Below are 24981 nucleotides of genomic sequence, written 5' to 3' on the forward strand. Positions count from 1 at the left end.
TTTTTTTGTTGTTCTACGCGTTCTACACAACTTTTTATTAATCTTAAATATTATTTTATTTATATAATTATGCATTATGGTTATTTTACTTCATTAATCACTACATCTTTTTATTTTTTTATTTTGTAGTTTTATTTACAATTATTTTCCCCGTTATTTGAATTCTTTGTTGTAACATATCTGTATCTTAGGCCTACCGTTGCATTTTTAAGTAAATCTACAAACATTTTCATGTCCACAACAATGACAATTCACACGAGTTTCAAATAAAGAACCTAAAAGAAAAGAAACAAAAAAAAAAATTATACAACTTAAGAAGACAGGCCACTAAACAACACAAGAGGAAAGCGGATAATACATCTTTAGAGTTATTGCTAAAATGTTTGTTGTGGCCTAAATCCCACGATTAACTTTTATCTAAAATTGCTTATGTTTAATATTATTGCATAATAAAAAGTTTTATTTATTTATTTATTTATTAAGTATAATAAAGGGATTCAAACTTGAGTCTGTTTCAATTTTATACAGTAAGGAAGCTGACCAGCAATATGAGAGCTTTTATTTTGATTTATTTCATAAATCGCTCATTTCACACATTTGACCGGCTTGTCGTAACTTCCTGTCTTAGCGCTCCGTGTGCAATCATGGCGGACGCCTTTGGAGATGATCTGTTCAGCGTGTTTGATGAAGAACAGTCGGATTCCAGCAAAAAAGCCACTCCAAAGTCGGCAGCTCAGACGGGGTATGTGATTGGGTGGTATATATGTTTAACAGTCTGTGTTTTGCAGAACTGATCTTCACATATTAGTGCATTTGTGTTGCCATGCTGTACGCGTGCAGTTGCTGCGCGTGACGCGCGTTAAATCAAACCGCCTCTGAGTTCTGATGAATAAAAACTCAAACTAAACCCCTTCACGTTTCTATTCAGTCTTTCATCATTACCATTTTACTTAGATACATATTTTTTACATTCCCACTATTGTTCTCAGAGTGCAAGAGCTAAAGAATAATAATATTTCCAAATCTGAAAGTTATTAATAATCTTCTGATAAAAGTACCCTTTCAAGTAAATCGTTTACTTGAGCATCTTGTGTTAGAATGCTTCTATTCAGTTGAGCTCTGGATATCCTTTCCTGAATGAGTATTTGTTGTCTTTGTACACAATAGGAAAACACCTGATAAAGCTGGGAAACAGAAGACTGGTTCAAAAGCTGCATCTGTCCTCAAAAGAGATGCTGATAATGATGGAGCTGATGAGGTGGTGCTGGGCAAAAGACAAAAACTGGAAACAGTGTCAGCTGAGGAGATCAAGTGAGATTTGTGTATTTGTTTAGCTTTTGTTAAAACTCTTGCAATACTTCATGAAGTACTTATTATGTTGTGTAGTGGTTAAATATCTAGGCTGGTTCCTGAAAGTAATAGTTCTCCCAAAGATGAACACAAATTAAGTTGTTTAGAAGAATATCTCCGCTCTGTTGGTTCATACAAAAAAAGTGAATGGTAGACAGAACTTTGAAGCTCCAAAAAGCACTTAAAGGCAGCATAAATGTAATCCATATGACTCCAGTGGTTAAATCCATGTCTTCTGAAGGGATATGATTGGTTTGTGTGACAAACAGATCAATATTTAAGTCCTTTCTCACAATAAATCTCCACCTTTGACCAGCCTCAACCAGTAGGTAGTGATATGCACAAAGAATGTGAACTTCTCCTTGAAATGTTGTAGGTTTGAATCCCAGAAGGGGTGATGCATGTACCGTCACCTTTGTGCCCTTGAGCATGACACTTCAGGTTGCACGAGAAAGATTGTCCTTGTAATAAGTGTCCTGTAATTCTTACAGTCTCTTCTCAATAGTTCCTAACTTTTCTAGTGATAAAAGGCAAATATAAATAAAACTTCTATTATATACCGTCTGCAAATATGCAGATATCTCATTTAAAAATATGTATTTCACGAACCTCACGAAAATCCAGCGTTTTCTTCCCGTCTAATATCTTCCTCTGAAGCGTGTATTCTATCAGCCAGAATCAAAAACTTCAGGATCAAAAGATCCTCTCATTCACAAATCATGAGGGTCAGTCCGTGACTATCCAAGCAGTCGATCCAGGCCATTTAAAAGGTCAGGAGATTGCTGCTCGCGCTGGATCCACACAAGCGTGTAAGTGCAACTTCAAAGTAAAAGCGCTTCACGTGTACTATGAGTAAATGTCTTATTCTCTATGGACTAAATGTACAATTGGTTTGATTCAATATTTTGAGTAAATGCGATTGCTAATGTGGACATGCATTCATGGTTGCTGGACTTTTGTATGCACTGTTATGTCCTTCTTACTAATATATTAACAATTTCTTCATATGCAAATAAATTACTCAAATTTAAATACTAGAAACTGCTGTCTACCATTTAAAAGACAATTATTTTTTCAATTTTTAAAAATTTTTTTTTTTTACAATGTTAAAGTTTAGTGTAAAATTGAGTAAATATAGTTTATTTTTTAGCAATTTTATGTTTGTTATTTACTATATTAAATTGTGTGATGTATCGGCCACCCTGCTCTCTGGATATCGGCATCGGCCATTAAAACCCCCATATCAGTCGACCACTAATATGACTCTAGTATTTAAATCCATATCTTCAGAAACAGTTTAATAGGTGTGGGTGAGAAACTGAACAGTAAGTCATTTTTTAATCTGAATCTTCAGTTTTACATATCTGAGTAAGTGATAAGATAATTTTCATTTTTGGGTGAACTATCCTAAATGCAAATACTTAATGCAATCTTTCTATCTGTGTTGTCTTTCAGTCTGTCAGAGCTCATGCCTAAAGTGAAGGTGGAGCAGGTCGAGACTGTGGAGGGATGCACTCATGAGGTGAATGCACAAACACACAGTCAGCAACTGATGCTGGGAGATGTAGATTTAAACATACTGTGTGTGTGTATATATATGTATATATATGTGTGTGTGTGTGTGTGTGTGTGTGTATATATATATATATATATATATATATACAGGTGCATCTCAATAAATTAGAATGTCGTGGAAAAGTTCATTTATTTCAGTAATTCAACTCAAATTGTGAAACTCGTGTATTAAAGAAATTCAATACACAGACTGAAGTAGTTTAAGTCTTTGGTTCTTTTAATTGTGATGATTTTGGCTCACATTTAACAAAAACCCACCAATTCACTATCTCAAAAAATTAGAATATAGTGACATGCTAATCAACTCAAAACACCTGCAAAGATTTCCTAAGCCTTCAAAATGGTCTCTCAGTTTGGTTCACTAGGCTACACAATCATGGGGAAGACTGCTGATCTGACAGTTGTCCAGAAGACAATCATTGACACCCTTCACAAGGAGGGTAAGCCACAAACATTCATTGCCAAAGAAGCTGGCTGTTCACAGAGTGCTGTATCCAAGCATGTTAACAGAAAGTTGAGTGGAAGGAAAAAGTGTGGAAGAAAAAGATGCACAACCAACCGAGAGAACCGCAGCCTTATGAGGATTGTCAAGCAAAATCGATTCAAGAATTTGGGTGAACTTCACAAGGAATGGACTGAGGCTGGGGTCAAGGCATCAAGAGCCACCACACACAGACGTGTCAAGGAATTTGGCTACAGTTGTCGTATTCCTCTTGTTAAGCCACTCCTGAACCACAGACAACGTCAGAGGCGTCTTACCTGGGCTAAGGAGAAGAAGAACTAGACTGTTGCCCAGTGGTCCAAAGTCCTCTTTTCAGATGAGAGCAAGTTTTGTATTTCATTTGGAAACCAAGGTCCTAGAGTCTGGAGGAAGGGTGGAGAAGCTCATAGCCCAAGTTGCTTGAAGTCCAGTGTTAAGTTTCCACAGTCTGTGATGATTTGGGATGCAATGTCATCTGCTGGTGTTGGTCCATTGTGTTTTTTGAAAACCAAAGTCACTGCACCCGTTTACCAAGACATTTTGGAGCACTTCATGCTTCCTTCTGCTGACCAGCTTTTTAAAGACGCTGATTTCATTTTCCAGCAGGATTTGGCACCTGCCCACACTGCCAAAAGCACCAAAAGTTGGTTAAATGACCATGGTGTTGGTGTGCTTGACTGGCCAGCAAACTCACCAGACCTGAACCCCATAGAGAATCTGTGGGGTATTGTCAAGAGGAAAATGAGAAACAAGAGACCAAAAAATGCAGATGAGCTGAAGGCCACTGTCAAAGAAACCTGGGCTTCCATACCACCTCGGCAGTGCCACAAACTGATCACCTCCATGCCACCCCAAATTGAGGCAGTAATTAAAGCAAAAGGAGCCCCTACCAAGTATTGAGTACATATACAGTAAATGAACATACTTTCCAGAAGGCCAACAATTCACTAAAAATGTTTTTTTTTATTGGTCTTATGATGTATTCTAATTTTTTGAGATAGTGAAATGGTGGGTTTTTGTTAAATGTGAGCCAAAATCATCACAATTAAAAGAACCAAAGACTTAAACTACTTCAGTCTGTGTGCATTGAATTTATTTAATACACGAGTTTCACAATTTGAGTTGAATTACTGAAATAAATGAACTTTTCCACGACATTCTAATTTATTGAGATGCACCTGTGTATATATATATACCAATCAGCCACAACATTAAAACCACCTGCCTAATATTGCGTAGGCCCCCCTCTTGCTGCCAAAACAGCACCAACCCGCATCTCAGAAAAGCATTCTGAGATGCTATTCTTCTCACCACAATTGTACAGAGTGGTTATCTGAGTTACCGTAGACTTTGTCAGTTCAAACCAGTCTGGCCATTCTCTCTTGAACCTCTCTCATCAACAAGGCATTTCCGTCCACAGAACTGCCGCTCACTGGATGTTTTTTGTTTTGGCACCATTCTGGAGTAAATTCTAGAGACTGTTGTGTGTGAAAATCCCAGGAGATCAGCAGTTACAGAAATACTCAAACCTGCCATGGTTACAAAATGGATTTAAAATGTTTACTGCAAGAAGTGAAATATAGTATAAATCTAGTTGTAAAAAATCAAGGCATGTTTTCCATTAAACAAACAAAAGGAAGAATGATATTCTGCCATTTCATTTAAGTGCACCAATTTGACAATACATACTAACTAGATAGGTAAATTATGTCAAGACAAACTTGGATGTTGACTTGAGAAAGCCTTTGTCTGAAAGTTTTAAAAAAGAGAGGTAGATAGCTATGTAGACCTTCAGATAAAACCTTCTGAAAGATAAATAGATGGATCGATTTTGTATTGTAACCTGAATCCATGATATGGCAGTCCTTGTGTGGGTTTGTTTACATTTGAATTTTTTGACACTTGGAGTTTGAATTAACAAACATTCCATTTGACTGTTTGAACATTCTCTGAGTGTAAGATTTGATCATCCGCTGTGCAAAAAAACGTTCTTCCGATCAGTTAGAAAAGATATAGCAATGCAAGTCAGAACAGTCTGTAGGAATAACAATTGATAGTTTTGGTTCAGGGATTTTGGGAAAACCCTGGCTTTGTCAAGCAAACATAAAAAGCAGCAGTATTTACCTGCATATATTCTTTACAAAAACACTTTAAAGGTGCACTCAGTAGTTTTTTGTTATGTCGTCTTGAACTTACACTGACACCTAGCGGCGTGAATACAGTGTCATTCAAAATCAATAGTCTGAAAGGAACCCTCTCCTTGTAGATAGAAAAAAATAGCTTTTATAAGGTTACTGATGTGACTGGAGTCTTCATCTTATGCGTACTCGTGTTTTTATACATCTGTTTCAAAATTGCAGTTAATTTCTTTAGGAGTAAACCTTTTTTAATAAGGAAAAAAGTTATTGAGTGCACTTAATATCTGAAAAGTGCCATGCTGGAACATCTGCATTTTCAAGTGATGACACTAAACTTGAGCTGAATCAGAGTTTTGAATTGATTCAATGAAATGGAGAGTTCGAACTGATTCAACTAAACTTGAATTAAACTTAGCAACTCGAGCGTCATTTTTGCTACTGATATTTGAATTAGGTACGCTCTTAAAACATCATCATCTTAACGCTCTCATACTCGCAATAAGGATCTATGTACGTAGCTAGTATAGTGAAGCATCTTTAGTACCCTTAATGGCAAATAATAGAATTAAAATATCACAATAGTCACAATGTAGCTTAATTTTATATCGCCAGCAAAATCGTCACAAATATATCATGAATATTTGATATACAGTATTGTGGATCTCAGCGGTTAAAATGTGTATATTTAAAAAGAATGTCCTGTTGGTGACCCCATCTTTCTCTCTCAGGTGGCTCTACCTGCAGATGAGGAATACACACAACTGAAACCACGGGTTGGAAAAGCAGCAAAGGTGATTGAATTAACCTTATTTGAGCATCCTCTAACAACAGTGATGCTTTCCTTCTGTTTGAACTTTGTTTACTGTCCCCTTACAGGAGTACCCATTCATACTGGACCCTTTCCAGCGCGAGGCCATCCTGTGCATCGATAACAACCAATCTGTACTTGTGTCTGCCCACACATCAGCAGGAAAGACAGTGTGTGCAGAGTGAGTGTCTAATAGATTGCAAACATAGATAAAATCAAAATTTGGAGCTTTGTATTATTTGATGACATGCACAGTGTAAGAAAATATTTAAGCATCACTGCTGTGCATGTGAATCCACTTTTGTACATGTTCCTTTTTCCCCCAAGAATTGTACTGAATTTATTTCTAATTTAGTACTGTTCACAAGGTATGTAATCAGATATTATAGACTTTGTTTTCTCCCCCTGCATCTAGGTATGCCATCGCTCTGGCGCTCCGAGAAAAGCAACGAGTGATCTTCACCAGCCCCATCAAAGCCTTGAGCAACCAGAAGTACAGAGAGATGTACGAGGAGTTTCAGGACGTGGGTCTGATGACCGGTGACGTCACCATCAACCCCACGGCCTCCTGCCTGGTCATGACCACTGAGGTGAGACAGTCACGTTATCAGCCATCAGACTCTGAAACAAGAAGTCACCACTTGGTCTGTACTTTGAAGGTCTGTGAATTATTTTTTTTTTCCGTAGATCTTGAGGAGCATGCTCTACAGAGGGTCAGAGGTCATGAGAGAGGTGGCGTGGGTCATCTTTGACGAGATTCATTATATGAGAGATGCAGGTCAGTCATTCTTAACGTTTAATTGACAGATGTCGTCAAACGTTCTTATGTGTGATCTTTGCATTGCAGGATGGTGGTGTTGAATATCAGCTGTCATTATGTTCCGCACACTTGTTTTACTATTTCTGCAGTATAAACTATGTATGCTTTGCATAGTATGCCATACTATACCTAGATGACCTAGTACATTTCCTAAAACATGCAAAATGTAATTATCCATTTTTGTTTCTAAGATAAACACTGAATAGAGGTCGATCGATAGTGGACTTTGCCGATACGATAACTAGGTGGTGGAATACGCCGATAGTTTTAAAAATGGATTTATTGAATGTTAAAACATTTTTTTAGTCTTTTCTTTCTGACATGCACAGACATAGAGGCTACAAGAGTCCAAAATGAGTAAAATCTCAGATGCAACCAAAATCCCAGTAATAACCATAAAAAATGAAGTTTTGGTGCATAACGTGGGTGTTTTAATAATGAATAAGCCTTAAATACACTGGGGACTCTTATTTTGAAATGTCTGTGCTTTTAGCTCACACAAACACACAAGGGAAACAAAACATGCACTCTTACAATCATCTACAATGTATTACAATAGAATAGATACTGTATGAGCAATAACTATTCAACAGTTGATCATCATTCATCAATAGTCGATCATCAGCAATCGCTTGTTAATTGTCAATGTGACTTTTTTTTTTTTTTTTTTTTTTTTTTAATAATATTTTGCATTAAAAATCATGAATTAGTCCATAAACCAAATCTAGCTTTTTGTAGCCTATGCATTCACCAGATGAGGGTTTTGGCAACAGAGTAACATTGAGGAATAAAACATAAAAATAAAGTTTGTATAAAATATTAAAATACATTTTTTTTTATCAGCGTTGATTTTTCCGATATCCGATAGTTCCAAAAAGCAACTTGGCACCGATAAATCGGTTAAACCGATATATCGTTTGTCCTCTAATAATAAATGCTGAATTACATTTGCAACATTATAAAAATTGTGACTAAGTAGCCTACTGATTGAAATGTTTGTTGCATAATGCATTCTTATTCATCCTTATTTTTATTTTTTTTATATTAGGCATTATACAGTATATTCATAGCCTATTCCTTACATACAGTTGAATTCAGAAGTTTACATACACTTAGGGTGAAGTTATAAAAAACTCATTTTTTTAAACCACTCTACATATTTAATATTAGCAAACTATAGTTTTGGCAAGTAGTTTAGGACATCTACTTGTGCATGACATGAGTCATTTTTCCAACAATTGTTTACAGACAGATTGCTTCACTTTTAATTGACTATATCGCAATTCCAGTGGGTCAGAAGTTTACATACACTGAAGTTAACTGTGCCTTTAAGCAGCTTAAATGATGTCAAGCCTTTAGACAATTAGCTTCTGATAGGAGGTGTACTGAATTGGAGGTGTACCTGTGGATGTATTTTAAGGCCTACCTTCAGTGCCTCTTTCCTTGACATCATTGGAAAATCAAAAGAAATCAGCCAAGACCACAGAAAAAAAAAATGTGGACCTCCACAAGTCTGGTTCATCCTCAGCAGCAATTTCTAAACACCTGAAGGTACCACGTTCATCTGTACAAACAATAGTACAAATATAAACACCATGGGACCACGCAGCATCATACTTCTCAGGAAGGAGACGCATTCTGTCTCCTAGAGATGAATGTAGTTTGGTGTGAAAAGTGCAAATCAATCCCAGAACAACAGCAAAGGACCTTGTGACGATGCTGGAGGAAACAGGTAGACAAGTATCTACGCTGGCGGCCAAAAGTTTGGAAGAATAATATACAGATTTTGCTGTTTCGTAAGGAAATTGGTACTCACCAAAGTGGCATTCAACTGATCACAAAATATAGTCAGGACATTACTGATGTAAAAAAACAGCACCATCACTATTTGAAAAAAGTCATTTTTGATCAAATCTAGACAGGCCCCATTTCCAGCAGCCATCACTCCAACACCTTATCCTTGAGTAATCATGCTAAATTGCTAATTTGGTACTAGAAAATCGCTTCCCATTATATCAAACACAGTTGAAAGCTATTTGGTTCGTTAAATGAAGCTTAGCATTGTCTTTGTGTTTGTTTTTGAGTTGCCACTGTATGCAATAGACTGGCATGTCTTAAGGTCAGTATTAGGTCAAAAATGGAAAAAAAGAAACAGCTTTCTCTAGAAACTCATCAGTCAATCATTGTTTTGAGGAATGAAGGCTGTACAATGCTTGACATTGCCAAAAGAACTGAAGATTTCATACAAAGGTGTACACTACAGTCTTCAAAGACAAAGGACAACTGGCTCTAACAAGGACAGAAAGAGATGTGGAAGGCCAGATGTACAACTAAACAAGAGGATAAGTACATCAGAGTCTCTAGTTTGAGAAATAGACACCTCAAATGCCCTCATCTGACAGCTTCATTGAATTCTACTCGCTCAACACCAGTTTCATGTACAACAGTAAAGAGAAGACTCAGGGGTGCAGGCCTTATGGGAAGAATTGCAAAGAAAAAGCCACTTGAAATAGAAAAACAAAAAGAAATGGTTAGAGTAGGCAAAGAAACAGACATTGGACAACAGATCATTGGAAATGAGTGTTATGGATCTTAACCCATTGAACTTTTGTGGGATCAGCTACCTGTAGATTGTAAGGTGCGTGAGAAGTGCCCAACAAGACAGCCACATCTATGGCACGTGCAACAGGAAGTGTGGGGTGAAATGTCACCTGAGTATCTGGACAAACTGACAGCTAGAATGCCAAGGATCTGCAAAGCTGTTATTGCTGCACATGGAGGATTTTTTGATGAACTCTTTGTAGTAGTTTAAGAAGATCTGAATTTTGTTTTCAAATTGTAATAGTAATTTTTCACGTTATTAATGTCCTGACTATACAGTGTGATCAGGTGAATGCCTTTTTGGTGAATAAAAGTACCAATTTATTTCCATATGAGCAAAATCTGTACATTATTCCATACTTTTGGCCGCCAGTGTATATCCACAGGCTACTCAGCAAGGAAGAAGCCACTGCTCCAAAACTACCATAAAAAGCAAGACTACAGTTTGCAAGTGCACATGGGGACAAAGATCTTACTTTTTGGAGAAATGTTCTCTGGTCTAATGAAACAAAAATTGAACTGTTTGGCCATAATGACCATCGTTATGTTTGGGGGAAAAAGGGTGAGGCTTGCAAGTCGAAGAACACCATCCCAACCGTGAAGTATGGGGGTGGCAGCACCATATTTTGGGGGTGCTTTGCTGCAGTAGGGACTGGTGCACTTCACAAAATAGATGGCATCATGAGGAAGGAAAATGATGTGCATGTATTGAAGCAACATCTCAAGACATCAGCCAGGAAGTTAAAGCTCAGTCGCAAATGGGTCTTCCAAATGGACAATGACCCCAAGCATACCTCCGAAGTTGTGGCAAAATGGTTTAAGGACAACAAAGTCAAGGTATTGAGTGGCCATCACAAAGTCCTGACCTCAATCCGATAGAAAATTTGTGGGCAGAACTGAAAAAACATGTGCGAGCAAGGAGGCCTACAAACCTGTCCCAGTTCTGTCTGGAGGAATGGGCCAAAATTCCAGCAACTTATTGTGAGAAGCTTGTGGAAGGCTACTCAAAACTTTTGGCCCAAGTTAAACAATTTAAAGGCAATGCTACCAAATACTAACAAAGTGTATGTAAACCTCTGACCCACTGGGAATGTGATGAAAGAAATAAAAGCTGAAATAAATAAAATCAAGACTTTTCACATTCTTAAAATAAAGTAGTGATCCTAACTGACCTAAGACAGGGAATGTTTTCTACGATTAAATTTCAGGAATTGTGAAAAACTGACTTTAAATGTATTTGGCTAAGGTGTATGTAAACTTCTGACTTCAACTGTAGCCAATGTGGTGTTTTTGTCTTTCTGGGTCATGTGACCTGCAGAGCGTGGTGTTGTTTGGGAGGAAACCATCATCCTACTGCCAGACAACGTGCACTATGTCTTCCTCTCAGCTACCATTCCCAACGCTCGGCAGTTTGCTGAGTGGATTTGTCATCTCCACAAACAGGTGCGCCATTTCATCTTTGTTGCTCAAGTGCAGTAGGTTAGCTTTCAGCGCATCCACCCAAGAAAAAATAATCAAATAAAATGAAGAACCTTTCAAGTATTTATTTTAACAGTTTATCAAATTTTTTTGTTTAATTTTTACATGGATTTTTGGGATGAATTTTTCCACAAAAATAACTGTCGTGGTATTTTCCATTACCGTGATATAAAATCACTAGTACCACAATAAATGATGTTGGTCATACCATCCACCCCTAATGTAAAGCTGATACATCCACATGAGCTTTTCCTTGTCTGATATGCAGCCCTGCCACGTGGTTTACACGGACTACCGCCCCACTCCCCTGCAGCACTACATCTTTCCAGCAGGGGGCGATGGACTTCATCTTGTTGTGGATGAGAACGTAAGCAAATCAAATACTTTGGATAGCTGTGTTAGATAAAAGTTAAATACACCTAAGTGATATTGGTAGCATGCCACCCTCTGTTATAATGCCAAATATGGAACTTTTATTCAGTTAGCTGCTCTCGGGTCCAAACCTGTCTTGCAGGACATGGGTGTAGCATGGGTGTGATTTCAAGAATGACATGTTCTGATGTAGGTTCTAAATACTGAAATATTAGTGTGCATTGTCTTGTTGTTGCTGTGAAGTTATGCAACAAGCCATTCAAGTTTGAGAAAACATTCCCAGTGTTATTGTGGTTATGTAATCTAATTGTTTGCCATTTCTCATCAGGGAGAGTTCAGAGAAGACAACTTCAACACGGCCATGCAGGTCCTGAGGGACTCAGGGGACTCTGCAGGCAGCAGTGGGGGCAAATGGGACCCCAAAGGCCGAAGAGGTGGAACCAAAGGTCAGTATGACTAAGTAAAAAAAAAATGAAATTGCACAATGAGGGTATTGGAAGCTCTCAATTGAGTCACTAGTCCAGAAAAACAGTTAACCACAGTGACCTTCACTTATTTCTGATAGTCTCCTATTGATTGGCCCTGCTGCGCAATCAGATCACACAACACATTGGATCTTGTTTACGTCAGTTTTTAGTGCTGTCCACATGCTTGGAGCAGACGAAACATATGTTAAAACCAGTTTTAAACGGAGCCTTATATTTTGCTTGAGGTGATCCCTGCACTAAATTGCTGCATTTGTGTGTTTGTCTCAGGTCCATCCAACGTGTTTAAGATCGTGAAGATGATCATGGAGAGGAACTTTCAGCCGGTGATCATCTTCAGCTTCAGTAAGAAAGAGTGCGAGGCCTACGCACTGCAGGTGTCCAAACTGGATTTCAACACAGGTATTCATGGTAGAATTAATAATTACAGAGGCAAGCAGTGTGTAACATTCCTCCAGCACCATTTGTGTTACAGAATGTTACCTCAAACTGTGCAGCTTGTTAAAGGGATGGTTCATCCAAAAATGAAAGTTCTCATCATTTACTCACCCTAATGCCATCCCAGATGTGTATGGCTTTATTTCTTTAGCAGAACAAACCTTTTCTTTTTGTTTTTTTTATATCTCAGCTCTGTAGGTCCATACAATGCAAGTGAATGTTTCCCTGAACTTTTAAGCTCCAAAAAGCACACAAAGGCAGTGTAAAAGTAATTCATAAACCTCCAGTGGTTAAATCCATGTCTTTTAAAGGGATATGATAGGTGTGGGTAAATAAATCTCCACTTTCACATTCTTTTGTTTTTTGGTGATTAATATTCTTCATGCATATTGCCACCTACTGGTCGGGCTGGTCAAAGGTGCAGATTTATAGTAAAAAAGGACTTAAATATTGACCTGTTTCTCACTGACACCTATCATATTGCTTCTGAAGATGTGGATTTAATGGAGGTTTATGGATGAGTTTTATGTTGTCTTTATGTGCTTTATTTGGAGCTTCAAAGTTTTGGTCACAATTAATTTGCATTGTATGGACCTACAGAGCTTAAATATTCATTTGAAATCTTTGTGTTCTGCAGAAGAAAGTCATACACATCTGAGATGGCATGAGGGTGAGTAAATGATGAGAGAATTTTTATCTTTGGGTGAACTATCCCTTTAATGGGAGCTGTGCTTATACTTTTCTAAGCACACTGGACAATCGGTTTTACCTGGCAGACAATAAAACGGCAAAAAAATCCAATATACTTATGTTGAAGGAGGGCACTGGGCCATATTTAGGGACCAGAATATCATGGAGACCCGAGGAAGGGCTCTTTTTAATTCCAGAATACCCTTGCAGCTGCATAGCAACACGCTTTGAAAGGACCATAATCTTTTTTTAATTGGAGAAAAAAACATCATTGCTAATCTTTCTTTGCTTGTTTTTAGGTCTAGAAGTTGAGATTTATCTTTCTCTTATTGCTCAAAAATATGGGAGTGAGTATGATTCATTTCTCCCATTAATTAGATGGAGAATTTAAAAAATACAAATCATCGCCAAAAAATGTTAGAAAAAGAAATGTTCTCAGCTTTAGGCTGTTTTCGGGGAAATTTTCATTTCTACAGCCGATACTGGATACAGGGAGCTCTTTATCAAGTATCCATTGGAAACAGAACTTGTGACAGTTACAAAACCAAATACTTCAACATTCCCTTCATTCTCATGTTTTGTTGATGTGTCAAGTCCTATATTTTCTTGTGTGGGAAATGGACGGGCTCATAGGCTACACATCCTTTAACAAGGTTCAGCCATGCATGTGGTAGCACTTCCTATACTGCTTTGCTTTGCAAAACCTAACTGGATTTTTCAAAGATGCACACAGAAGCATTGCATTATTGTGGACTTTTAAACATGTTTTTGTTGGGAAATAGCATGCATTTAAAACTTTTTACATCCTGGGTCTTTGGTATATGGGTAAGCACTATGAGATGCACAAGCGGTCCACACAGCTGTTACTGTTTTGCTAATTGTGCTTTAGGTGGGGAGGCTGTTTTCATTGGCTCTGTCAGAGCAGATGTCATCATAAGAACGTTCCAACTCGAGTGTGATTTTGTAGAAGCATTCCAGAACATTTTCATAATTTCCAACGTTCACAAGTGAAGAAGTCTGTTAGTTTTTATTATCTTACTGAGGCGTTGCATTATCAGCGACTGTTGCTGAAGTATTGCGCCTTCAATTAATGCAGTGGCCCTGTATTTCCTACAAAATAGTTTTTGCAGAATACATTTTTGCCAAATGTTGTCGTAACTACATACTGAAATACTTTTTTTTTTTTTTTTTTTTTTTTAATAAATGCCACTTATTTTAAAAAAAACTCATAGTTGTGAATGTGTAACATTAACTAGTCCTGCATTTGTAGTATGAACTTAGTCTCATAAACCTCATCTCATAAAATTGGTCCATTGAGGCTTAAAGGGATCGTTCAGGCAAAAATGAAAATGTTCATATTTGTGACTTTCTGTGGAAAATGAGAAATTGTAAAGAATGACTGGCTTGTCAGTCCCTAACAAATCTGCCTAACATCTTTTGTGTTTCGCAGAAGAATACAGTTTTGGAACAACACTAGAGTGAGTAAATAAGAATTTTCATTTTTGGGTGAACTATCCCTTTAAGAACACAACACAGTAACAGTTCATTTCGAGCTGGACATAAATGAAAGTTATGATGACTAACTAACAGTTCAGTATGTGAGACAAATGTTAATTCATTAACACTGACTGATTCACTAAATGATTTAGTCAGAATGATTTATACTGATAATTTGGGAGATTGCGATTCTTTTTGACCAGTTCATTTAAAGACTCATTTTCTTTCGTGAATCATACTATACTGGTCATGCTGTATGTTGTTTTTTTGCGCACTGTCAGCAAAAGGAACACAATACAGCACAACAGTCCCCGCCAGGGGTTGCGTTTACTGAAAATTCTCCATTTACCGATTTTTATTTTATTTTTTTATTTTTTTAACCTTATGGAAAATTCCAAATGCTTTCCATCATTTTGACAGATAAAAAAAAAAAAAGAACCATTTACACGTCATCAGTTTTGATTTTCTCTCACATGCTGTGTGTTTCCTTTCCTTGTTTATTGCCTAGTGTTAAGATGCGCTTAGAATGATCCGATCACAAGTGGACAGACGCCATCGCCAATTACAGACACATCACCATTTACACTTGATCGTATATATATATGCGTCTCTTTTGGCCACTTCTGTTGGATTTCAAAAGGAGTGTCTCTGATTTCATGATTGCATTTATCAATCATTTCATTATGGCAATGTGTTATTGCATGATAAAATGCAAAAAGTTTAAAAACAAAAAGAAAGCATGAAAAAAATTGGCTTTTCCGGCCAGTTATACTTGCATTTAATCTTGGCTCAAACATGACATTTAGAGAAGAATTCTCTTTTAATGGAGAACCTGTTTTAACTGAGTTGATGTGCTTGATATCAGGCACACTGAAGTTCCATGATGTCTGTACATGGGTGTATGCACTTTCAAATTTTCTGACCAGGCGGTTATTTCCTTTTAAGCCACACGTAAACGTCAAAGTTTAAAAATCTTGTTTTAGCTTAGCGGTTGATTGACAGGTTGACTTTTCTCCCTAGAACTCCTTGGTTTCACCACACTCGCGCTTGAGTCAAAAATCTATTATATATCCACTGGAATGTACTGTATGTACCATTATAATGGATGTTACACCCCTGAATGTAGACTTAGTATTTATGAAATGAAAACAAGTATGAAAAGACTGTCAGAGTGACAGATAAATATTTTTTCTAGCGCAACCTCTGGTCCCCGCCCGCATTTTTAGCCGTCTTGTTTCCGGAAGTATTTTCCCCTTCATTTTTTCCAAAGGGATTTAATATAATCCTTCCAATCCATGAACCAAACCAACCAGCCCCGATGTGAATCACGTTGCAAACTTCGATTTTTGAAGTTAAGAAGTATTTAAAAATCTGACAAAAAGACAAAGGTTCAAAATTGTATATTTAACGCATTTCATAAGGGAATGAACTAATGATCGACCAATAGTGGATTTTGCCGGCACCGATAACTAAGGTGGTGGAAAAGGCACACAAAAAAGAGTAACCGGACGATAGTTTTCAAAATGTATTTACTGAGTATTCAAAATTTTCTTAGTCATTTGCGTGATGGGCACAGACATGGAGGCTGCAAGATTCCAAAATGAGTAAAATTCCAGATGCGTGTTTGATGTGCAACCAAAATCCCAGTAAGTACCTGAAAAAATAAGATTTGGTGCATAACATGGGACATTTCATAATGAACCAACCTGAAATACATTGGGGACTCATATTTTGAAATGTCTGCTTCTAGCTCACGCAGTGGAAACAAAACATGCACTCTTACAATAATCTACAATGTATTACAACATAATCACTAGGAACTAAAAACTGTATGAGCAGTAATCAACGGTAGATCATTCATCAATAGCAGATGATCAGCGATCAATTGCCCATTTTCATGTCTTTTTAAATAACATTTCACATTATTAATCCTGAATTAGTCCATAAACAGTGATGGTGAAAGAGTCTTTGCTTCGTTACATTGCTTTATATGTAAATATTCACCAAATTAAGCTTTTTGAAGCCTATATATAGCAGCATAATGAAAGGTTTTGGTCACAGAGTAACATGGAGAAATTAAAAAAAACTATTGGCAACTGTCTGCGTCGTTTTTTGCCGGTTCTAAAAAGCAACTATCAGCACCGATTAATCAGTAAAACCGATATATCGGTTGACCTCTAGAATGAAATACAATCCCATGAAGCATTGCGAATAATGTAATTTAATTAAAAACCATGGAAAAATGTAAAACTATTGATTTAAAGTAGTTTATTATAAGTGTAGAAACAATATATTTTTAATTATAATGAATGGGATTTTTACTTTTGGAACCCGACCGTTGCACCCTGTGGAAAGATGTGGTGTCTGTTTTACTTTGCCATACCCAGCCCTTTATTTCATTACATTCACTTCAAACTGCAGGTTTACAACTCGTGATAGGCTGCTGTGGCCACATTGTGCTAGTTGGATGCTTGTATTCTATATTTAGCTTGTATTTTGTTATGCAGTGCCATTTTAATGCGCTAATCCTCTTGAGAGCCGACAACGCCACGTGCTGCATGCAGAAATCGAGAACATGGCATCTCTCGCATCTCCCCATGGTATCTTGGGTATTTCCATTCTCTCCTCCATCTCATTCTTTGATGCTCCCCACTGCATATATCTTGCTGACCTGTAGCTTTTTTCATGCGATCATGGAAACTCTCCCAGCAGCTATACACATACACCTTCCCCAGTGTTACTGGCTGTGTTTCCAGTGTTCTTTCCACAGCTGAGATGTTGCTCTTTCCAGGCAAGGTCCTCTTTAATGGCAAAATGTCCTTCCTGAAAGTTCTAATTTCTCTGTCCAACTATAGATGAAGAGAAGAAACTGGTGGAGGAAGTGTTCAACAATGCCATAGACTGCCTCTCTGATGAAGATAAGAAGCTGCCTCAGGTAACTGCTTTGCATACATATCACCAGACGTTTGCTATGGTTTTGTACAATGTTGACTTTAGTGGTACACTGATATATCTACAAGGCTGATACATGTACCAATGTTTGGCACACTTCATGAAGAGAATTGCTGCCAATTTCCAAATCAGTCACTTTTGAGTTTACATTTTGATTAGCATGCTGCCTATGTAGGCAGTAGACAGCAAGGCTGTGGCTCTTTGGTTTTAGTATGTTTGCGCTTGCTTTGTTCATACTTTTGGATAATAAAATGCTCTTCAGACACTTAAACTCTGCTTAAATATAACCAGCTTGTTACATCAAAGTATCTGTGTTTGATTTGAGTGTTTGGCCATAGGTTCTCCTCCTCTGGCAAAAAATGCAGTTCTTTCATTCTGTTCTTGGTAGACACCCAGCCTAGACTGCATCTTCCTCACATAACCGTGTGCCACATTTATCCTTTTAGATGCAAAATTCTGTACTGTTATAAACACGGTTCAGATCTTAAAAGCAAGCCTCAAATTATTGAGGGTTTTTCTGTTTTGCCGAAATATTCGCTTAAAATCGTAAGATGTTGCTTTGGTAATTGAAGGTCTACCACACAAACCACAGTAAAGTGGAGCTGTATGTGTGAAACATGTTCGGGGCTGGTTTTCGGACATAACTAGGTGTTTTAGCAATTTTCAAAATGGTTTCAAGAGGCTCATAAAACTTTCCACTTCTCTCTTCTCCTTTAACAACACGTTACTCCTACTTAATTTTTCTCTTGTACATCTCAACAATACTGACATCCATTTCCACATTGCCGAAGAGCAGAGCTTGGCCTGTGCTCATACCAAAGATCTGTTCCAAAACCTTGTGAGCTGTCATTGTTGCATTTTAATGAATAGTTCACCCAATAATTAAAATTCTGTTATTTACTCACCCTCATGTCATTCCTAACCTGTATGACTTTCTTCCTTATAAGGAACTCAAAAGGAAAAAAAAGTTGCTGCTTATTCCAAATCAGTCACTTATGAGGTCCTGTTTTAGTTAGGATGCAGCCTTGCAGAGGCAGTTAGACATCAAGACAGCTTACTAGGTTTTGGAGCAAAGCCAAAATCTTCAAGTAGAGGTGCCAATCTCAGATCAGCTTGTTTATACGGACACTGCTCTGTCAGTGTGATGTTAAACTGAGGCACAATCAGCCCTCATGCTTTTAGAGTACAATTGATTACAGGGCGTGCTTCAAGTATGCAGTTTGTGTAAATGTTACCTTTACGAGGGACATACCATCCTTCAACAACCCCAGCCTGTTTGTTCTCAATGACATACTTCTGCAAGCTCAGTGCTGCTCATCCTGTAGTTCTCATAACTCTAGATCACTGAATTGTTTTTTAAAGAGCTTTTCAAACCAAGACTTTGCACACAATTCAGATTGAATTTTTAATTTGAAATGTAATGAAATTCAAGCAGTTCATTCAGACAGAGTATTTCATATATGTTTGAATGCAGTCCCAATGCATATATCCCTCCTATTGTCTTAGGGTCATTTTTGACCCAGGAGAGGTAAAGAATACGTTATAAATACCGCATAGTTTTTGGTTACGTTGTGAATGTCAAGACCATGAAAACGAGCAATGTAAAAGATAATTAATTTTTGTATATAACTGTTTAAAAGAAATGACAATTTAAACTAATTGTCACTTCCATTGTCTTAACGAGTCAGTTTTGACCTGTATGGGGAAAAACCATTTGTGACCTTTTACCTTTTTTCTTTCTGGGTGTTATACAGCTTTAAACAGAGTTTTTTGCAGATCTATTAATCAAATTTGACCTAGAAATATTTTAAATGCAGCCCCTAGCCCCGTCCTGTTCTCTAGCTCCCCCACCTGCTGCACGGGGTATTGCATATTTCCTACAAATTGCTTAATTTCCTCTCAAACGGGGTTTGCGCACACATGGACATGTGTACACAAGCACATACGGAGAGAGTATTTTTGACAGTCCTGAACTGGTAATATGTTCTTAAATAAGTTTACTAACATGATTTTATATGATAGAGTACAATGGGGCTAAAAGCCTCAATGGTAAAAGACCATTGGGTGTTATTTTCTCTGACAACATTACATGGCAGAAAGAACTATTAAGGCACCTTTCAAAACTCCTGTAACACTGCAACAAATTGTTTGACATTAGTGGGAAGAAGTGGATTTGTTGCAGTGCACATGCAAAGTGGGCCCATTTTGACTGCTGGGAAAAAAAAAAATCTTTACAAATTATGTTGCTCCATTAATTTTCAGTATATTTTTCCCTGTCATTATACACTTTGGCACCACAGTAAAGCAAATATTCATTAAGGGGGGTCTTTAGTTGTACAGTAATCAAGAATTTATGTATTTTGAATGGTTTTCAGTAAGGGCCAAAAATGACCCGAAGGATAAAAAAAGGGTGCCGTTTCCTAAGACAATAGGAGGGATATATTGGATTTATATGCACTGGCCAACTTGGAAAAATCTGCACGTTTACATCAACATAATTCATTTATGTTGTCCCCGATAAAATAAATTAAAATATCGGATATATCTACATTAGTTGCAAGTAATGATGTTACAGTCACATCATGTCGCAAATGATTAGGGGAAAAGAAATATGCTATCTGATATATTCTTTCAGACTGAAACTCATGTCCAAAAATCTGGTTAAAATTGTATTTCAAACTACAAATGAATGTGGTTTGGATGAGTTTGTAAAAAATATTTTCTGCTGTTCATGCTACAAAGATCTAAACAGATTTTGGCCAGATATGCCAAACAATCAGATTTTTGCTGCTTGTCTGCACAAAGCTTAAAGGGATGGTTCACCCAAAAAATGAAAATTCTCTCATGATTTACTCACCCTCCTGGTATCCCAGATGTTTTTTAAAATTAAGATTTTTAAAAGAATATTTCAGCTTTGTAGGTCCTCACAATTGATGTGAATGGGTGCCAAAAATGTTAAGCTCCAAAATCCACAAAGGGAGCATAAAAGTAATCCATATGACTCCAGTGGTTAAATCCATGTGTTCAGACACGATATAATTGGTGTGGGTGAGGAAAAAGATCAATATTTAAGTAATTTTATATAATAAATTCTCCTCTTTGCCCATTAGGGGGTGATATGTATTAAGACTGTGAATCACCAAAAACAGAAGAATGTGAAAGTTAAAGTGAAGATTAACTGAGCAGGGAGGAGAATTTATAGTAAAAAAGGACTTACATTTATCTGTTTCTCACCCACACCTATCATATCGCTTCAGAAGACATTTATTAACCATTGGAGTCGTCGGGAGTACTTTAATGTTGCCCTTAAGTGGATTTTGGAGCTTTAACATTTTGGCACCTATTCATTTCCATTGTGAGGACCAACAGAGCTGAAGTATTCTACTAAAAATCTTAATTTGCATTCAACAGAAGAAAGTCACACACCTGGAATGGCATGATGGTGAGTAAATTAGATAATTTAGATTTTTGGGTGAACTATTCCTTTAAGCAGCACAAAAGTACTACATTTTCGCACAAACTACTAACACTAAATCTGAATTTTATGAATTATCTAAAAGAAAATTTGATGAATGACCGAACACATTATGACATTCAGAATATAGAAAAATCAACTTTGTCTCAAATAAAGCTAGTAATGAAAAATCGGAGTATGATGTTTTGGACTTGGTGTGAATGACTTCATAAACTGTATTGTTTTTTGTTTCAAAATCTTGTTTTGCATGTTGTTTATGTCTTGAATATTTAGACCTTGATTTTAGTAGACCTTTAAGCTGTTTTTGATTAGTTACACTATGCCAATCTGACTGAGCTGACTGTGATTAAACACTGATATTAGAAAAGTTGTGGTTGTTTAAGCGATGTTTTTGATTATGAACAGGTGGAGCATGTCCTGCCATTGCTGAAGAGAGGGATTGGAATTCATCATGGTGGTCTCCTCCCCATCCTGAAAGAGACCATTGAGATCCTTTTCTCTGAGGGACTGCTGAAGGTGATATACCTGCTCTTAACCCTTCCGAGTCAGAGGAAAGACCCTTGTAAAATGTTGAAATTAATCACTTTAGCGTTGATTGACCTTATGTGACGTAGAAGTCGTAGTTGAAATTAGATTAGTTCACGACCGAAACAAAATGAGTTTAAACTAATGATGTTAGTTTAGTTAAAACACCTTACCATTATCTCAACTGAAATTTTCATAATGGCTCTCATGTGTCTCTGTGATAATGGTTTGGTGTAACATTTTTCTCTGTCTCTTTCCCCAGGCCTTGTTTGCTACTGAAACTTTCGCCATGGGAATCAACATGCCTGCTCGAACCGTGCTCTTCACCAGCGCACGCAAATTTGACGGCAAAGACTTCCGCTGGGTAAATAAAAAACTCTATCCTCCATCCTGACTCTCACAGTAAGATTTTGAAATGCATTTCCTTGCTGCTTCGGCCACCGTTATGCAGAGAGGACACGGGGTCAAGCGACAGTCCCGTCCAGCTTGCCACGTATTATTTGCGTGAGTGTGAGGCAATGTCTCAAGCTGTTGTGAATAAAAGAGGCCCTTGGCGTCTCTACTCCATCTCAGAGCGAGGGAGCGCTGGAAGCTGCCATCTAAAACGTTTTGCAAGGAACATCTGGTATCCATGAGTGCCAGAAGAATGCGAAGTCATGGTTTTGGCTAACAGAGTGCAGGCAATGAGCCCTGCTCTGGGTCTTTTAGACATTAATGGAAGATAACACTGATCTGAGGTCAGTGCTGGGTGTGCTGTCATGTGGAGGGGGAACATTAAGAAGGGTTATCAGCATCGGCAAGGCAAAAACAATATTTGCAAAGCGAACAGGCTGAAAGCACATGCTACGTTGTTTGAGGTTCGTGCCAAGCTGTGATCAAGTCGTACCAGTGAAGAACTTTTGAAGGCAAATGGAAAGATTATGGTGCTACAACCACTACTTATGGTGATTTTACCACCATTTTGCATGTTAAAGGGGAATTCAGTAGTTCTCTAGCTAGCGTTGGCATTGCTCTTCTTCCTGTACTTTAAGTACCGATACGACAGTGGTGTTAGATGCTATACTGCCATCTATCGATGTGGATAAGCATAATCATCTCTGCTGCCCCCGCCAGCTTTGGAATATCATTTGAGGTCATTTGTAAAGTTATTTATTACTACTATAATATAATTGCTTTGCCTAAAAACAACGTCAGAATTCAAGCGAACATACTTCTACAGTTAAGGACAGATTATTATTGTCCCTCATATTAATAATCTTTGGAGACTGTCTACGTTTCACGTTATTTCTAAAAAAAACAGTTATTACCTTTATTAGAGAACTGCTTGGCTTGAAATAAACCTCAGTTATATAACGATACAGAATGTCATGGTAAAGGAAAGATTAGAATTGTTTTTGATTACCAAATTTAGCATGTCAATGAATACTGTATTTGAAGAGCTAATTTAGTTTCCAAGCCAACCAACGTCATGGTTTACTCAAAATCAACAACAATCACTGTACCAAGCTATTAAACGAATGAAGACGTATGCCATTTCATAGAGGTGGAGGTAGATGGGCCCCCCTTACTATAGCTGTGATAACAAAGAAAATAAAATTACACGTTGCTTTCCGGCAGCATTTGTAAACACAGCTGAAAATTCTCCATTACTGACATACGTTGACTACACGTAATTTTAACAAGTTCGAGGGAAACTTGTGTGAGTTTTCTGTAAATTCCTCTGATACTATTTTAGAGAGTCGTCTAAACAATAATGTCTTACCTATCCAACAAAAAAGAAGCAACACTGGCATCACTACTCATGTTTTCTCCATTATCAAATCTTTCCACCTTGTGTTTACTCTAGATTTTTGTCTTTGCCGTTCTTTCTGTCTTCTTGCTTCTGACCTTTTTCGCTTCTTTGGCAGTACAGCCAGAGGGTGCACTAAATAAAATATTTATCTGCCACTTTGACGGAATGAGTTGTAAAATTTCCTTCATGGTCTATTTTTATCTGTCATACTTGTTTTAATTTGATAAGTACTACATTCATGGGTGTCGCATCCATTATAATGGCATATACCTAACAATGGATAGGTTCAATGATATTTTTGACTCCAAGAGCAAGTCTGGTGAAACCAAGGATTTCTTGGGTGAAAGTATCTACCTGCCAATCAACCCCTGTGCTAAAACAAGATTTTTAAACTACCGGTACGTGCAGCTTTTAAATGAAATATCCGTCCGATCGGAAAATGCACAGGTTCACGGAACTTCTTCAATGTGCCTGATAGCCTATAACAAAGTCACAGATGAGAAGCACACGCATCTCTGAAGCTCTTAATGCAGGTGGTACTCTAAAATAACTGCCAATTCTGCTCTAAACGTAGGCTAATGTTTGCACTTAGATTAAATGCAAGTAATTGGCTGAAACGATGTGCCGCTTTTTCTCACTTTCATTTTGTTACTTTTTTTTTGTGCTTTATTAATAAAGTGACACCCTGATCATGCAGTAACACACTAACGTAATGACTGATATGCAGTCAAGTATTTAGATCTCTCCTCGAAATCCGAACACAATTGGTCAAAAGAGACGCATAATACCAGGTGTTAATGGTGATGACACCTGTTAATCCACTTCTTAATACCAGGCAATAAACAGGACACACACATACATGCAGCAGGAGTGTGAGAGAGACAGTGAAGTCAAAACTGATGCACTAGGTGAAAATGTTTTCTTATTTTTTTATCTGACGGACAGCATTTGAAATTTTATGTCAATCTTTCAAAAAATCGGTAAACGGAGAATTTTCGGTTTACACAACCCGAGTACAGCTGCTGAATCTTCCGTTGTCTCTACTTCTAAAGCACAATAAATATGTTCCATTGTGTAGTTTTCGCTTTTCGCATCACCAAACAACACTGTTCCAAGCATAGACACGCGTTTCTACATAGGTGGCAGCTAATGAGCGTGAGGATTTTCTTCTTCGACATTTAGTGAAACACAGCGGACCATGTAATTTCAACTTGGCGAAACATATTGATGGGGGTGACCCGCACCATGTATAATAAAAACACTTTTTATAGAAAACTATTATGAGTACAGTCTTCTCATGTGAGTGTACACTATTCAGATCACACTTCACAAAAACACAATTAATTTGTTAATATGTAAAACTTTTTAAATTATCCCCAAATTACTGAATGCACCTTTAACTAAATCAAATCAATAGTAAGAAATGCAGAAGATAAAGCATAATTTTTCTTTTTTTGTTTTGTTTTTAATAAACAGACAACACAAATAAAACAGTTGGTGGAC

At 37.3% G+C, this 24981-nt stretch overlaps 1 protein-coding gene across 1 annotated transcript in view; it reads left to right on the forward strand.

Moving 5' to 3' along the window:
* Positions 1-629: 629 nt before the first annotated feature.
* The window catches only part of mtrex (Mtr4 exosome RNA helicase), a 51134-nt gene continuing 26782 nt past the window's right edge, over positions 630-24981 (forward strand). Inside the window, exons 1-14 of the mRNA XM_051684118.1 lie at positions 630-742; positions 1168-1311; positions 2806-2872; positions 6273-6335; positions 6421-6533; positions 6768-6942; positions 7040-7130; positions 11092-11216; positions 11521-11619; positions 11953-12070; positions 12380-12511; positions 17590-17669; positions 21567-21677; positions 21949-22050. Coding sequence (XP_051540078.1) covers positions 645-742; positions 1168-1311; positions 2806-2872; positions 6273-6335; positions 6421-6533; positions 6768-6942; positions 7040-7130; positions 11092-11216; positions 11521-11619; positions 11953-12070; positions 12380-12511; positions 17590-17669; positions 21567-21677; positions 21949-22050 — 1518 coding nt within the window. The 5' untranslated portion in view covers positions 630-644. The remainder of the gene's footprint in view (positions 743-1167; positions 1312-2805; positions 2873-6272; positions 6336-6420; positions 6534-6767; positions 6943-7039; positions 7131-11091; positions 11217-11520; positions 11620-11952; positions 12071-12379; positions 12512-17589; positions 17670-21566; positions 21678-21948; positions 22051-24981) is intronic.

Source organism: Myxocyprinus asiaticus, chromosome 42, assembly GCF_019703515.2.
Source record: "Myxocyprinus asiaticus isolate MX2 ecotype Aquarium Trade chromosome 42, UBuf_Myxa_2, whole genome shotgun sequence".
Classification (NCBI taxonomy): domain Eukaryota; kingdom Metazoa; phylum Chordata; class Actinopteri; order Cypriniformes; family Catostomidae; genus Myxocyprinus; species Myxocyprinus asiaticus.